The following is a 16,890-nucleotide window of genomic DNA, read 5'->3' as shown; positions in this document are numbered from 1 at the left end:
GGGAAAATCCTTACCAGACCAGACAGAATTTATATGTCTATCAGTTACCTACAACTTATAAAGTTACAAAATAGCTCAAAGATAATGAACAGGGCTCAAATCTGATAACCCAGAAGGGTACATTACAGAGGATCCATTGCTTTCCATTGTAGAGGAGAAAAAATCATAGCTTTTCCTCACCCATCTCAAGGGTCTTTGCTGATACTCCTATTTCTAAAAGGCAGATTAACAAGAGGACACTGGAACAAATTTATCAAAGTTTTACGTGAACAGGAACCTTCAGAAATGAAGACTCAAAGACCCAAGGAGAACTTTAGTTTTTAATTTAATTTTTTTTTTTTAGAGACTGTGGTCTTACTATATTGCCCAGACTGGCCTTGAATTCCTGGGCTCAAGCAGTCCTCCTGCCTCAGCCTCCCAAGTAAGTGGGACTACAGGTGCATGCCACTGCACCTGACTATCTGTATATATCTATGCTTAGGTTTGATGAAGGGTGGACAGTCATGTACAAGTATGATTGGACAAAAAGCCTGTGGTCTAATGGTAATAAGCTGGGGAGAACTTAACAAGGCCTGTTTGTTCAGATTCTTCTTGGCCCCTCTGTGTAGCATTTCTTTCCTCCTGGTATAGGACAGGACACCTGTCACATGGGGGTCTAACGACCTACTTTCAGGAGAGGAAGGTCAGAGAATTCCTTTATGACTAGCTCTCACACAGAAAGGCAGGGAAAAGTCAGAGAGAGACCTTCTAAGTGCCGTATTTCGGGGTGACATTCTGAGCCACAACACCATTTTTTTCTACACTATGTACATAATTATTTGCCTCTTTTTATTGCCATAGACAGTCCCACTGTTATGTGTCTTATTGCACTGGCTACAACTTTCCCAAACAATGTTGATAATGTGCATGCTTGTTTCTAATTCAAACATCAACAAAATTACCCATGATACAGCTCCTCTCACTCTCTCTCTCTCTCTCTCTCACACACACACACACACACACACATATTATATATATGTATATATGTATGTTTATAGAGAGAGAGAAAACAATTTTTTGATTAGTCATGGAGAAATATGATAAGACAAAAGGAGTATGAGAGTATGAGCCAAGTTTAATAAAGTGGCGAAACAGCGGGCCTATGTGTTCAGATCCCTCTTGGCAAGCCTTCGTCTTTGGAAATAAGGATATGCCTTTCCTTCTGGTATAGGGGGAGCGCCTCTCACAGGAGGGTCTTATACCCACTACAGGGGAAGGTCAGAAAATCCTGCCTGCCCATGCTGTTTCTCAAATTCCTTCAGCTTAAAATATTCAGTATGTTAAGTTGCTGTATTTTGGGAAGGCACATCCTGAACTCCATCAAAGTCCTGCTAGAAGCAGATACCAAGACGGAAAAACATCCAAGGATTTTACTAGGGGAGCTCCCTATAAGGGGCATTGAGGAGTGAGCGGGGAAGGCGTGGAGACCCCACAGACCTGCATCGCTGTGTTTGGTGAAGCAGAGCTGGAGGGAAGGTTGTGTGGAAACATGTGCACTCAGGAAGATTTGGCAAAGCCATAAGGGAGTCCTCAAGCCAAAGGTGGTTGTCACAGGAGTAGTGTCTCCCAGGAACTAGTCTGTCACATTGTCTCCCAGGAACTGATCTGTCCCCAGTCATTGTTGGTGAGCAGCATGTGGTGGTGTGACTTGGGCCTTAAGGCTACCAGGGATTCCTAAGGGCAGTGGGTGAGGCCCTTGCTCAGGTGCATTTCCTGAGTTGGAGGTGCAGGGCACACTCTCATGGTGGCCACACCATCTTCATCTTGTTTCTAACTTTTAAAGCAATGTTGGCTGGGCACAGTGGCTCACACCTGTAATCCCAGCACTTTGGGAGGCCGAGGCAGGCAGATCACAAGGTCAGGAGATCAAGACCATCCTGGCTAATGCAGTGAAACCCTGTCTCTACTAAAAATACAAAAAAATTAGCTGGGCGTGGTGGCAGGCGACTGTAGTCCCAGCTACTCGGGAGACTGGGGCAGGAGAATGGCATGAACCCAGGAGGCGGAGCTTGCAGTGAGCCACGATTGCGCCACTGCACTCCAGCCTAGGTGACAGAGCAAGACTCTGTCTCAAAAAAAAAAAAAAAAAAAGCAATGTTTATAAAACACCACTACTAAGTATCAGGTTCAGAAGCTTCCCTTCTGTTTCTTCTTTGATTTTCCCAAATGCATTGACATTAATAATTAATAAACCTAACAACCATTCTTGCTCAATCAATTTATAGATTTAATGTGTCAGGCCTTTGATTTGATTTGCTAGTATTTAAGCCTTTGCTAGGTAGCTTCCAATGTATGATTGGCCAATAATTGTCCTTTCTTATACTGTCCTTTGTCCTCGCCCAGTTTATTGCCAAGGCCATAGTGGCCTCATGCAAATGGATTTCATAGCTTGTGAGACTGTAAATGAATGTTTTGTGTCTCCGACTAGCATAGATTCTAGAACTCTGCCGTCCAAAAGTGTAGCATCTAGCTACGTGAAACTATTTAGATTGTAATTAATTAGAATTTGATTTAATTTAAAATTCAGTCCTTTAGTCACACTGGCCACATTTCAAGTACTCGGTAACCACATGTGGCTTGGGGCTCCCGCATCAGACAGTGCAGGTCTAGAACTTCCCCCTCCTTACACAAAGCCCTGCTCTGTGGTGGACTGTGGAAAGTGATGGGATGGGTCTACACTCCCGCATTTCACTGGACAGAAAAAAGGAGGCATTTGGGCAGTTGAAAGAATCCATAACTAACCTGAACCTGATGCTCTGTGAGAGCATAGAAAAAAAATATCCTCCATTCCATATAACCCTCAACTCCATCAGTGGCATTGTGGTAAGCGTCTGTTGTGCAAATTTGCTCTTGAAATGCATTTAAAATATATACTACTTGTCTGGTGTATGTCAGGAACTATGTTTATCACTCAAACTATAGCAGTAATGAAAGCAGACACAGCCCCTCTTTTCATGGAGCTTATAATTTAGCAGAGAGGAGACAGATAATATGCGACTGTGTGCATTTATGTGTGTGCATGTGCGTGTGTGTGTGTATGTGTGTGTGTAAGAGAGACAGAAACAGAAAAGGGGTGATATAAGAAGCGCTGTAAATCAGGTTAGGAAAGGTAAAGCTGCAATTAAGGGATGGGAGTGCTATTCTACTTGGGTGGTCGGGGAAGACCTCTCAGGGTGAAATTTTAGCAGAAACCTGAATGAAGTAAGGGGGCCAGCCATGAGGATATTTGGGAGAAGACACTTCTAGGCAGAGGAAACAGGAAGCGCAAAGGCCCTGAAGCAGGGCGTTGCTGGTGTTTGAGGAGAGAAATGGAGTCCAGTGTAGGTTGCTGGTGCAGAGTGAATAGTGAGGGGAGTGACAGGAGGTGGACCCTGAGATACTCGGATGCTAGACTCTGAGGGGCAGCTGCAGGGTGGATTGTATTCACAGTGAAAATGAAGCCACTAGAGTTTTGAGCAAACGAGTGTCATGATCTGAGTTTGACCACAGGGCGCACAAGGACAGAAGCAGAGAGACAAGTTAGAAGACGACTGCAGTAATGGGGGCAAGAGATAATGGCTTGGTAAAACTGGAAGTGATGAGAACGGCTCAGAATCTACATACGATTTAGGAGAATTGATGGGGAGTTTGGGGACAGTGTCCTTAGTTATGTGTTCATGATCTTAATGGTGAAGGCAGAAGAGGAAAGTGTGGGTCAATTCAAAGCCCCTCCAGCCTGGCAAGGAATAGATCTAAACCCCTGAGGTTCTGGATCCCATGTCCCCAGGGCCTGAGGGCTTCAGGGTCTCAGGCTTACAAGACCTGAATGTTGGGGTTTTGGTCCTGAATGGAGGGAGGAGCCAGCATTTGGTTCTGTGATAGATGCGAAAGGCTTGCATCTCCCATGTTGGCCTGGGAGCAATGGTGAGCCATTAGTCTTCTGAGGATTTCTACCTTCTTCTGCTCCAGGTCCATGGAGGTGAACCACCCAGCACCTCTCAGGCTCTTGGAACTTGCAGCCCATAGCCTGCTGAGCAATGAGGCTTCAGTTCTACTGGTGTTGGAACAGCTCACGGTGAACCTTTTCCCGCCACTACTCACTGCTGCATTTGCCAAGGGGCACAGAAAGGCTCTGAAGGCCTTGGTGCAGGCCTGGCCCTTCCCCTTTCTCCGTCTGGGCTCTCTGATAGTGCAGTGGCCCAACCAAGACAGCCTGCAAGCTGTGGTGGATGGGCTGGAGGCCTTTTCTGCCCACAGGGCTTGTCCCAGGTAAGGGGGATGCTGGGAGCAAGACCTCAGCTCAGAGCCGGAGGGAGGGGGAGCTGAGATCCAGGGGAGGGGAGCGTTAAATCGGCTAGGGGGACAAGTGGGGAAACTATATGTTTGTAAGTTAAGTGGTTGATGGTACAGCTACAAGGCTTTAAGGAGAGGGCTTTTTACCTTCTAGGGGTGGTGGTATGAGCTGTATGAGGAATAGGGGCTGGCAAGGAGCCTGAGTGAGGGACGAAAAGCCCATTGGAGAGGAGAGGCTAGGCGGGCTGGTACTGGGGTCTGGGGAGCGGCCCAGGACTGCTGCCACTCATCTTACCTGGGCTCCCCAGCATCTCATCACGCCCGTCTCCCCACAGGAAGTCAGAACTGAGGATGCTGGATTTCACCCTGGACTCTGAGCAAGTCCACAGTAAAGGGGCTTCTGAAGCCTTGGCCAAGTTCCCATTTTGGTTACCATCAACAGTCAAGGCAGAGATGCCCCAGGCCGCGGCCAGGCCCAAGCCAACAGAGAATATGAAAAAAGGACCAAAGCAGCCATGGGAAGCAGTGGAAATACACATTGATCTTTTCTTACGAGGCCCCTTCAAGTTAGATAAGTTCCTCTCCAGCCTCCTGACGAAAGTGGAACAGAGCCACGGGGCCCTGCATCTCTGCTGTAGGAAGTTGCACATTGAGGAGATGCCCTTCCACAGTCTGCTGGGGATCCTGAAGACACTCAAGCTGGATTTCATCCAGGAGCTGGAGGTGTTTGACTGGTTTGACTGGTTCTGGGCATTGTCAGATCCAAACCTATCTGCAACACAGCTGGGAAGGATCTTCAACCTGCGCAGCCTCAAACTCATCTACTACAACTGGGCCTTCTCCTCACGGGGCGAGCGGCCCTCCAGCTACTTCCTCTCACAGCTCACCAGGCTGGGCCACCTCCAGAAGCTGCACCTGTCTTACTCCTACCTCTCAGGCAACCTACATTATGTACTCAGGTGAATGGGTGGACAGGGGCATCCAAGGAGTTCCTGAATACTCCCAAGTGAGGTCAGGACAGGGGAACAAGACAGGAAATGGGGCCCATTCTTAGATGCTCATGGAATTGTGGGTACAGCCTGGGAACCCAGGGTTCAGATGCAGTTGATGGCTGGGATCTGCTTTGGAAACATATTTGATGGGGAAAGATGCATGTTGCTATAAAAATAAAATCCACTTTGGGAGGCTGAAGTGGGAAGCTTGCTTGAGGCCAGAGTTGGAAACCAGCCTGGGCAACAAAGTGAGACCACATTTCTACAAATAAATACACAAAAATTAAGGCCAAGCACGGTGGCTCATGCCTGTAATCTCAGCACTTTGGGAGGCAGAGGCAGGTGGATCACTTGAGGTTAAGAGTTTGAGACCAGCCTGGCCAACATGGTGAAACCCCATCTCTACTAAAAATACACAAATTAGCCAGACATGATGGCATGTGCCAGTAATCCCAGCTCCTTGGGTGGCTGAGGCAGGAGAATCTCTTGAACCCAGGAGGTGGAGGTTATAGTGAGCCAAGATCGTGCCACTGCACTCCAGCTTGGGCAACAGAGCAAGACTCCATCTCAAAAACAAAACAAAAACAAAAACAAAAATTAGTTGGGCATGGTAGTGCACCTTTCGTCCCAGCTACTCAGGAGGCCAAGGCAGAAGGATTGCTTGAGCCTAGGAGTTTGAGGCTGTAATGAGCCATGATTGCACCACTGCACTCCAGCTTGGGCAACACAGCGAGACCCTGTCTCAAAAAAAATTACAACAAATTTAATTTAAAGATCTAATTGGCTTTTTTTCTCTTTAGAGACAGGGGGTCGTTTTGTCACCTAGGCTAGAGTGCAGTGGCACAATTACGTCTCACGCAGCCTCAGACTCCTGTGCTCAAGCTACCCTCCCGTCTCAGCCTCCTAAGTGGCTAAGACTACAGATGCACACCACTACACCTTGCGAATTTGTTAAAAACTTTTTTGTACAGACAAGGTCTTGCTTTGCTGCCCAGGCTGGTCTTGAGCTCCTGGCCTCAAGCGATCCTCCCACCTCAGCCTCCCAAAGCACTGACATTACAGGCATGAGCCTCCACGCCTGGCCTTCTAATTGGCTTAGGTTTGTGATTCACAAATTGGGACAGCCTCCCATTCTATAAAATAGAATAAGAGCTCTGATGAGCTGAGCAGAAGAGACTGGCTTTATAAGCAGAAAAGTGATGGAAAAAGCCAAAACAAAAAGCAGATTGGTCAGTTGACAGTTACTTTCCTTATAGGGTTAAAACAGAGGGCACTTCCTTATCATCCTGGGCCACTTCTGATTAGTTGGTGTGAATCTCCTGTTTTTTGGAAAACTGACGAGTTTCAAAGTTCAGTTTGATTACCTGGCACTTAGCACAAGTGACTACATTCTGGTTTGCTCTGGTCTTTTGAGGTCTAGTGCAGGAGCTTAGTCCAAAACAGTGGGCTTCCATGTATTTCATTTAATTTTTAAATTTTTTTTTTTTGAGACAGAGTCTCTGTCACCCAGGCTGGAGTGCAGTGGCATGATCTCGGCTTACCGTCATCTCCATCTCCCCGGTTCAAGTGATTCTCCTGTCTCAGCCTCCCAAATAGCTAGGATTACAGGCATGGGCCACCACGCCTGGCTAATTTTTGCATTTTTAGTAGAGATGGGGTTTCACCATGTTGGCCAGACTGGTCTTGAACTCCAGACCTCAGGTGATCCACCCACTTTGGCTCCCCAAAGTGCTGGGATTACAGGTGTGAGCCATTGCGCCTGTCCTAATAATGTTTATTTACTCAGCAAACCTTTTCAGGCACTGCTGAATGTTACACTGGTTCCCAAGAAAAGATCCTGAGACAGCACAGGTTAGGCCTCTCCTTCTGAGCTCATACTGCCCCAGACAGGTGGGTGCAGAGCTCTGAAGGACAATCAGTATCAACTCTGTGCACGTCTCCTAGAAATTTCCAGATAGGGCATTCAGGACCCCCGGCCCTGGCTTAAACGGAAGCCTGAGCAGCAGCTTCCCCAAACTCAAACCTGAGGAATAATGGGCTCAGCCTATGGTTGCTTCTCATCAGATAAGCTCTTTCAAGTGGCTCCTCTCAGCAGTCATATTGGGTATGGATAATGTGAGTCTCCCTTTCACCAAAGAGAAACTTAGAGTTGGAGGGGTTCGTGGAGGACCTGGTAGGTCTGTTGAGAGCCAGGCCTTGGGACACCAAAGGACATGCTTCTGACTCTGCTGGTAAATGGCTTCCCTGATGAGGGGGTGGCCATAGGACTGGCCTCCTCATGGACAAGTAGGTGTTTTGGGCGGGGGTCCTGGGCCCTGCCCTCACATAGCCACCCTTCTCTCCTCAGCTGTCTGTGGGTTCCACTGCATTCCCTGGAGATCTGCTACTGCAGGCTTCTCGACACTGACATCACCTACTTGTCCCAGAGCCCTCATACCACTTGCCTGAAGAAGCTGGATCTGAGTGGCAACAACCTGTCCTACATGATCCCTAGGCCCTTGGGGACTCTGCTGAGGGAGGTCTCAAGGACGCTGCAGCACTTAGACCTGAACCACTGCCGGCTGAAGGATGCCCACCTCAATGCCCTCCTGCCTGCCCTGTGCCGCTGCTCCCACCTCAGTTCCCTGAGCCTCTCCGACAACCCCATCTCCAGTGCCTGCCTCTTGAGCCTGCTGGAGCACACAACGGGGCTGATGGAGCTGAAGCAGGTACTCTATCCTATCCCAGTCGACTGCTGCATGTACCTGCATGGCCTCTCCTGGGGTCCCGTGAACAAGGACAAGCTGTGCCAGTTGCAGGCTGAGATACAGAAGCAGCTGCAGGCCATGCAGCGGGCTGACATGCAGTGGAGCCCCCCGCTGCCCTTGCTTATGCAGCTGGTGCAGTTTGAATGAAGAGCAGAAGCCAGGCTCAGAGAACAGAAGTCAGAGAGGGCAGCTGGAATCACAGCTGGGGCCACATGTTGTTTGCAAGGAACATAAAATAAACTTCCATGGGAACTGTCTGGCGCTTTCTTCATTCCCCTTGCTCCCCTTTCCCAGTGCAAAGCCTGGCCTGTTTCACCTGTTCATTATCCAGCCACACATTATCCAGGTAGCCCTACCGCCAGGTCACCAGAGACCCCAGAGGTCCAGCCCTCCCCGGCAAACACTCCCTCTTCTGGCCACTCATTCAGTTTCTCTTTGTCTTATGCTTCTGGATAGAATGAAGTGGGTCCTTAGCTGACTTCCCCACCTTTGGACATGAGCTGTATGCTGGAGTCTGAACACCTCTGGGGGCTGTTGGGAGACTGAAAGGAAAGACGTGCCTGGCACCAAACCCAGAGCACGCGGCCATCAGTCAGCTGATCACCATCGAGCATGTGCTGGGGCCAGGTGCTGCTGTCCTCAGACCGGGCATACATGGAGAGCATGGGTCGCAGCAATTTAGGAAGTCCCTACAACAGGGCAAAGTCAGAAGAATCAGGAATGGCTGCTAAAGCAGGTCAGGGAAGGTACCTCAGAGAGGAGACCTTTGAGTCCAGTCCTCAATGTGTGGCAGAGATCTGGAGTCAGGCACCCTGGGAGGGGCCCGCCAACAACAGCGGCTGAGAACTGGGCCTGAGCCTGGCAGGAGAGGACGGGTCAGAGGTTCACAGGCCCAGGCCCCCAGCACCATGTAGGTGGAATACAGTCAAGGCTGATGTAGATGGACACAGAAGACAGACACAGGGGAACTTATGAGTGACCAAGATATGTGTAGGGGCTGCATAGAAAGGCCTGGACCAAACTGACACACAGGCCCAGGGAAAACCAGAGAATTACTGCTGGGTGGGAGAGGTTTACAGAACAGGCTTCAGTCCATTCTGCTAGCCCTCTTGTCACTTTCTGTTTATTTCCTGTCCTTGCTGGAGCTCTGTTGTAGGCATCCTGGTTCCACCTATGTAACTCCTGGAACCAGAGATGAGTAAGAAAGCCTTACTTAGTGGAAGGGTCCTCAGTGCCTCGCTTGCTGAGTCCTTCTTCCATCCAGGCGAGGGAGCTTGCCTGCTCTCATGAGCCATCTCGCAGCAACCTCAGTGCCTCCCGAACTACCCTGACTCCAGGTTGTGATAGTGCCCAGCAGATTCCTCATAGGATTCCTACACAACGGCACGGTCCTTGTGCACCCACCTTCCTCTGTGTACCGCATCACGCTCAGAGGGCTAGCCCAGAAGCCATACAGTCATCTCCAGCAGTGTGGCCTGAGAATGGAGCATGGTGATTTTTCACATTGTCCATTTAGGTAACAAGTACTTGCTAAGTGCCTCCCAGGTGACAGGTACTTTTGCAAGGGCAGAGGATGCAGCAGAAATAACTCAAAGTCCCTACCCTAGTGGAGCATGGGCTCCATGCAGATAAGCAAGCTGGCAGGTAAATGGCACGTTTTCAGGTTGGGAAAGGGCGAGACAGAAGGAGTGGGGCCCACTGCTGAGGGGTGGAAAGGGAACTGTTTGGGATAAAGTACACACAAGGTCTGTTTTAGAGCAGAGACCTGAATGGAGGCAAAACCTCCAGGCAGAGGAACAGAAAAGCACAAATAGAGGAAGATTGAGATACAGAGAAATGCACTGGGGGCTCGATGCACTGTGCCGTTACTTACTCTGCTGAAAAAAATCAGATGCTTCCCCAAACCCTGACTGGCTAATAGCCTCTGATCCACACAATGTGCCTTTCTACGATGTAGCCATGCAGGCATGTAACTGTAGCTGTTCCACATGTCACTATCAGAGTGTAAGATCAGATTGGATGAATGAAATCCCATTGCATCCTGTAGGTACCTTCTGGTGACATGTCTTTCCAGCAGTGTCAGGGCACAGGTGCTGCCATGACCTCAGACTTGCTTTCCTCCTTACTCTGCCCACTCACTTTCTCCTTGCCTGAGTCAGTATTGCTCTTTAGTCAGATACTGGAGGATGCTTGCTCCTGGAAGTATCTGTACCAAATTTCCCCAAGATCATAAGACCTTCCTCCTCCTGCACCCACTTGAGAGCTTGCTTGAAGCTTTCCTGCAGTCCAGGCTGAGGGACAAAACAGCCTCTGAGTCAGGGTTAGGAGAGCTGACTGTGGTTTGCATCCACTATTTCGTGGCTCAGTTTCTTCATCTATGAATTTAAGAATTTTGAATCACAAAGTTAATCATAGTCCCTACCTCACGCCATTACGTGTATGTTGAATAAGTTACTCGTTTAGAAGGGTTACATGCTGAGAACAGTGCCTGGCATCTAGTAAACCCTCTTGGAAAAGAAGGGACTCTTCCGAGGTCCCATAGCAAAGTAGAGTGGTCAGAGGAACCTGGCTGGGAGGCTTGGTGGGAGGGTTCAGGGAAATGATGCCTGGAAAATCTTCAGGAGAGTGGTGGTCATGTGGGTCTTTTTCAATAAGTCTTTCCCCATCTTGGTGTTGAGTGGACAATCCTCTCCAGGGGATCCCTAGGAAGAAGCAGTAGGTGCACCAGCAAGCCCCACGCAGGCCTCAGTCAAGAGAGGAAATGCAGGAAAGAGAAGAGGGAGAGTGGAAAAAGAAGGGAAGGAGGGAGAAAGCTAAACATTTCAGTAGGATTAGAGGAAAAGAATGGGTTGTCTGCTATTGCCCTGTAGAAGCAGGACTGTGGTGGGTAGGGATCTCTGGGCCAGGGCCAGATGAACTGCTTTCCCAGATATTCCCTGCTTCCAACTCATCCTCCTGCCTCGGCCTGCACCACAGCCACTTCCACACACAAAGGTAGCATGTGCCAGCTCCCTAGAAACAACCAAGGAAGCAGGTGGCACCTGCACCCCCGGAAACTACTCACACCATCACTATAGAGACACTGTGCACCCTGCAGCATTAGGGGTATTGCTCATACTATTTGGCAAAGTCAACTTGGAGCACATAGAAAGTTATTTGAGTAATGGATATGTGTATGGGTCTTTCAGTTAACCCCTAACTGTTGGTCATTACAAACATGAAACCAACATGATTATCAAAGTAGTGGTGGCCACTACTTTGTTGACTGTCATACACTGTGCCTTGTGTTTTATATACATTTTCCAAGATAATTATCACAAATAACTAGAAAATAAGGCCCAAGAGAGCAGACTTTTTTTCTGTTTCATTCACCCTCACATCCACAATGCCTGGCAATCAGTAGGTACCCAAAAAATATTGGATGAGTATGAGAATAAAGGAAGATATGAGTGGATAGATGTTTTCCAGCATGGTTATTGTGGTGAACTCTCAGAGATGTTCTTTCTCTCATTTCCATTTATCTCATGGGCCTGTCTTGGGCTCTTGTGGCTTTGTACTAGCTGGTAACATTTTTATCTCCCCATTCTCTCCTCATCCTCCTTGACTTTTGTTTTGTTTTGTTTTGTTTTGTTTTTGAGACAGAGTCTCGCTCTGTCACCCAGGCTGGAGTGCTGTGGCCGGTTCTCAGTTCACTGCAAGCTCCGCCTCCCGGGTTCACGCCATTCTCCTGCCTCAGCCTCCCGGGTAGCTGGGACTACAGGTGCCGCCACCTCGCCCGGCTAGTTTTTTGTATTTTTAGTAGAGACGGGGTTTCACCATGTTAGCCAGGATGGTCTCGATCTCCTGACCTCGTGATCCGCCCGTCTCGGCCTCCCAAAGTGCTGGGATTACAGGCTTCAGCCACCGCGCCTGGCCTTTTTTTTTTTTTTTTTTTTTTAAGGCAAGGTCTCACTCTGTCATCCAGGCTGGCGTGCAGTGGTGCAATCATAGCTTACTGCAGCCTCAACCTCCTGGGAACAAGCCACCCTCTCACTTCAACCTCCTGAGTAGCATGTGCCGCCATGCCCAGCTAATTTTTTTTTATTTTTTGTAGACGGGGTCTCACTATGTTAGGCTGGTCTCAAACTCCTGACCTCAAGTGATCCCCTCACCTTGGCCTCCGAAAGTGCTGGGATTACAGGCATGAGCCATCGTGCCTGGCCCAATATTCTTGTTTGTTTATTCTTCCACATGAAAGGCACGTTCATTTAGTCATATTCCAAAATTACCACTACAAGTATTTCTTCTTAAAATAAGAAAATATTATAAAGAATTGAAATTAACACCACTCATCATTCCAACAGTAATCTGACTTGCCTTTTATTTCACTGGGCAAAATAAAATTTATTATGGATATTGGCTTTGTGTTTATCACTATGATATCCTTCGATATTTTAGGAGAGGCAGGGAGGTAGTTTCTCCTGTGTAAATAATTTGCTTTTGCCATCATTTATTTATGTAGGTTTTTTGCTGGTGTTCACAGAATATGCTGGCACCTTCTGGTTGTTCTTCAGTTGTTTCTTTTGTGAAGAAAGGAGTATAAAGACATGTTGATGTCGGGCGCGGTGGCTCACGCCTGTAATCCCAGCACTTTGGGAAGCCGAGGTGGGCGGATCATGAGGTCAGGAGTTCGAGACCAGCCTGGCCAAGATGGTGAAACCCCATGTCTACTAAAAATAAAAAAAAATAACCAGGCGTGGTGGCGCACACCTGTAGTCCCAGCTACTCAGGAGGCTGAGGCAGGAGAATTGCTTGAACCCGGCAGGCGGAGGTTGCAGTGAGCCGAGATAGTGCCATTGCATTCCAGCCTGGGCGACAGAGCGAGACTCGGTCTCAAAGGGAAAAAAAAAGACATGTTGAGTTCAGGTCACAGGAGAGGCTGCCAAGAGCTCTTTCTCCACATACCCTGCAAATCACTTAGGCTTCTGTGACTTTTTAAGCTCCACCCACTTCTGGGGACAGCACAGTGACAGAAGTCCCTCTCCCAGACGGGAGAAGGATGGCCTCAGCATGCAGCCAGTCAATGTCCTGTTCCTCAGATTTCATTGCCCTTTTCAAACTTCAAAAAGTAATCTTGGCCAGGCGTGGTGGCTCATGCCTATAATGCCAGCACTTTGGGAGGCCAAGGCAGGTGGATGACAAGGTCAAGAAATCGAGACCATCCTGGCCAACACGGTGAAACCTGTCTCTACTAAAAATACACACACACACAAAGAAATAGCTGGGCATGGTGGTATGCACCTGTAGTCCCAACTACTCGAGAGGCTGAGGCAGGAGGATCACTTGAACCTGGGGGGTGGAGGTTGCAGTGAGCCAAGATCCCGTCCCTGCACTCCAGCCTGGCAACAGAGCAAGACTCCTCTCAAAAAAAAAAAAGAAAGTAATCTTTAAGGCTGTGCGTGGTAGCTCATGCCTATAAATCCCAGCACTTTGGGCAACAGAGTGAGACCCTGTCAAAAAAAATTTTTTAAAGTAACTTCTGGAACTAGGTTGCTCTGCCGCTTCCATCTTTGTGTCCTGCTTCTTTCTTTTCTTTCTTTTTTTTTTTTTTTTTTTTTTTTTTGAGATGGAGTTTTGCTCTTGTTGCCCAGACTGGAGCGCAATGGCACGATCTTAGCTCACTGCAATCTCTGCCTGCTGGGTTCAAGCGATTCTCCTGCCTCAGCCTCCCGAGTAGCTGGGACTACTACAGATGTGCGCCACCATGCCCAGCTAATTTTTTGTAGTTTTAGTAAAGACGGAGTTTCTCCATGTTGGTCAGGCCGGTCTCGAACTCCCGATCTCAGGTGATCTGCCCGCCTCAGCCTCCCAAAGTGCTGGGATTAGAGGCGTGAGCCACCACGCCTGGCCTATATGTCCTACTTCTTTATGTGTAATATAAGGATAATAATATCTAATTTCTAGTGTTGTAATGAGGATTAAATGTGTCCGTAACAGAACAGTGCCTAGAACAGAGTAAGTAAGCACTTCATGACATTAACTATTAACAGTATTACCAAAATCATGGACCAGCCTATGCCAAACCAGAGAGAAGAGAGGCCCAGGAGCCCTCAGTTATCCCATCCACCATAACCAGGCACCTGCCCAGTAAGTGAGGAGGGTGAGGAAGAGGAGAAAAGTCAAGACCATGGTGGAAACACCCCAGGTTTCTGCTTCCTGAAGTTCCATGGTGGGGTCAGGGCACCTGAGTTTCTCTTATGGCCTCTCCACACTCCTTAGAGGAGGCCTCTGCATGCAAGTCTGCCGCTGCCCTTTAGGGGAGTCACAGTTTCTCCCCAGCCATGGGGAAAGAAGAAAGGCCCCTCCCGCTGAGTCAATCCTAGGCCACCACCTCCCTGGTCAGAGTGGAGCTGGGGCTGAGGGGAGTCCCACTAGGGAGACACCTTCAAGTCGAAGGGTTCCTCGAATCTGGGTCATTTGTCAACCTAAGGGTCCATGAGAAAGTCTGACCCAAAGCTCTGGTGGAGGGTTGGCTGCGGGGCTCTCCGGGAAGAAAGCACAAGGCACCTGCAGTTTCTCTGCTCTGACCAAGAATGCTTCCTGACACCCAGGCCTTCAGAGCTGACCACTCAGCGCCTCCTGCTGGCCCAGGCCTCAGGTTCTTCCTCCAGCTCCACAGAATGAACCCTGGAACTGGATTGATAGAATGAGCTGAGGGCCTCTGGGTTTCTCTTTCAGCCAACTGGTAGCACCCAACAGAGCCAATCTTAGCCCTGGCTGGTAAGTGGAGAACACACTGCAGGGCGGCAAGTTAGAGACCTGGAAGAAGAGGAGGAGCTCAGATCAGGGTGGTGGCAGGGAGGCAGGGAGACTTGAAGGGATCTCCGATTTACAGACAGTCTGCGATTTAGGACAGTTTCCACCTACAGGATTTTTCAACTGCAAAACCAATACATGTTCTGCACACTTCTTGACTCATGATGGGGCTACATCTGGGTAAGCCCATGGTAAGTTGAAAATACCGGAAGTCAAAAACATACTTTCAATTCACAATATTTTCAACTTAAGATGGGTTTATGTGGATGTAGTTCCATCTGAAGTTGAGGAACATCTGTATTGTAAAGACAGCAATGGCAGGATTTGCAGGTGGTCCAGGATGCTCCCAGGTTCTGTGCTGAGCAACCAGGAAGATGGAGTTGCCATTTTGGAGACGGAGAATCTACCAAGGTGTGGGTTTGGCATCAAGAGCTCTGCTCTGAAAGTTAAGTCTCGGCCGGGCGCGGTGGCTCACGCCTGTAATCCCAGCACTTTGGGAGGCCAAGGCGGGCGGATCACAAGGTCGGGAGATCGAGACCATCTTGGCAAACACGGTGAAACCCCATTTCTACTAAAAATACAAAAAATTAGCCGGGCGTGGTGGCGGGCGCCTGTAGTCCCAGTTACTCGGGAGGCTGAGGCAGGAGAATGGTGTGAACCCGGGAGGCAGAGGTTGTAGTGAGCCGAGATCGTGCCGCTGCACTCCAGCCTAGGCGACAGAGCCAGACTTTGTCTCAAAAAAAAAAAAAAAAAAAAAAAGACAGTTAAGTCTCACCGTGACTCATAATTTATGACATTTCCAAACCTTAATTTTGCCTATAGAATTTTTCTTTTTTCAGAGCCTTTATCTGGGCTACTTATTATTTATCAAAATAAATTAAATAAATACATAATTTTAGAATTCATCTTCCAGATATATTTTACACAGATCATTCCAATAAAGGCAGGTTGGGGCCTGGGACGATGGCTCACCCCTGTAATCCCAGCACTTTGGGAGGCCAAGGCAGGAGGATCACTTGAGGCCAGGGAGTTTGAGACCAATCTGGGCAACATAGTGAGACCCTCCCCCTAGACCCCATCTCTACCAAAAAAAAGTTGGCTGGGCCTGGTGGCCGGCACCTGTGATCCCAGCTACTGGGGAGGCTGAGGTGGGAGCATTGCCTTACCCCCAGGAGGTTGAGGCTGCAGCGAGCTGTGATCTCACTACTGTGCTCCAGCCTGGGCGACAGAGTGAGACCCTATCTTAAAAAAAAAAAAAAAAAAAAAGGCAGGTTGGGAAAATCTACAGGGAGCAAGGGAAATGTGTGTGTGTTATTTAAAATAAGATCATGAAAATTATTTTAAACCTTCCATAATCCTAATGCTCTAACAAATAAATTACTTGGCTGAGCATGAAGGGTCACACCTGTAATCCCAGCATTTTGGGAGGCGGAGGCAGGCGGACCGCCTAAGGTCAGGAGTTCAAGACTAGCCTGGCTAACATGGTGAAACCCCGTCTCTACTAAAAATATAAAAACCTTTGGGAGGCCAAGGTGGGCAGATCACGAGGTCAGGAGATTGAGACCATCCTGGTTAACACGGTGAAGCCCCATCTATACTGAAAAAAATATAAAAAGTTAGCCGGGCGTGGTGGTGCACGCCTGTAGTCCCAGCTACTCAGGAGGCTTAGGCGGGATCCTTGCTTGAACCCATGAGGCAGGTTGCAGTGAGCCAAGATTGCACTACTGCACTCCAGCCTGGGCAACAGAGCCAGACTCCGCCTCAAAAAAATATATATATACACACACACACACATACACATACACACACACATACACATACACACACACACACATATATATATACACACACACGGCCGGGCGCGGTGGCTCAAGCCTGTAATCCCAGCACTTTGGGAGGCCGAGACAGGCGGATCACGAGGTCAGGAGATCGAGACCATCCTGGCTAACACGGTGAAACCCCGTCTCTACTAAAAATACAAAAACTAGCCGGGCGAGGTGGCGGGCGCCCGTAGTCCCAGCTACTCGTGAGGCTGAGGCAGGAGA

At 48.7% G+C, this 16,890-nt stretch overlaps 1 protein-coding gene across 1 annotated transcript in view; it reads left to right on the top strand.

Annotated features, from left to right (window-relative positions):
- Positions 1-8,295, top strand: part of LOC104676893 (PRAME family member 20-like) — an 83,322-nt gene extending 75,027 nt beyond the window's left edge. Inside the window, 4 exon segments of the mRNA XM_010381768.2 lie at positions 3,988-4,287; positions 4,647-5,270; positions 7,651-8,156; positions 8,159-8,295. Of these exon segments, the coding sequence (XP_010380070.2) occupies positions 3,992-4,287; positions 4,647-5,270; positions 7,651-8,156; positions 8,159-8,193 (1,461 nt within the window). The 5' untranslated portion in view covers positions 3,988-3,991 and the 3' untranslated portion in view covers positions 8,194-8,295.
- The last annotated feature ends 8,595 nt before the right edge of the window (positions 8,296-16,890 follow it).

The sequence above is a fragment of the Rhinopithecus roxellana genome, chromosome 13 (genome assembly GCF_007565055.1).
Source record: "Rhinopithecus roxellana isolate Shanxi Qingling chromosome 13, ASM756505v1, whole genome shotgun sequence".
NCBI classification, from domain to species: Eukaryota; Metazoa; Chordata; class Mammalia; order Primates; family Cercopithecidae; genus Rhinopithecus; species Rhinopithecus roxellana.
Note: the sequence above shows the minus strand (reverse complement) of the source record. Positions and strands in the feature narration are given on the sequence as shown.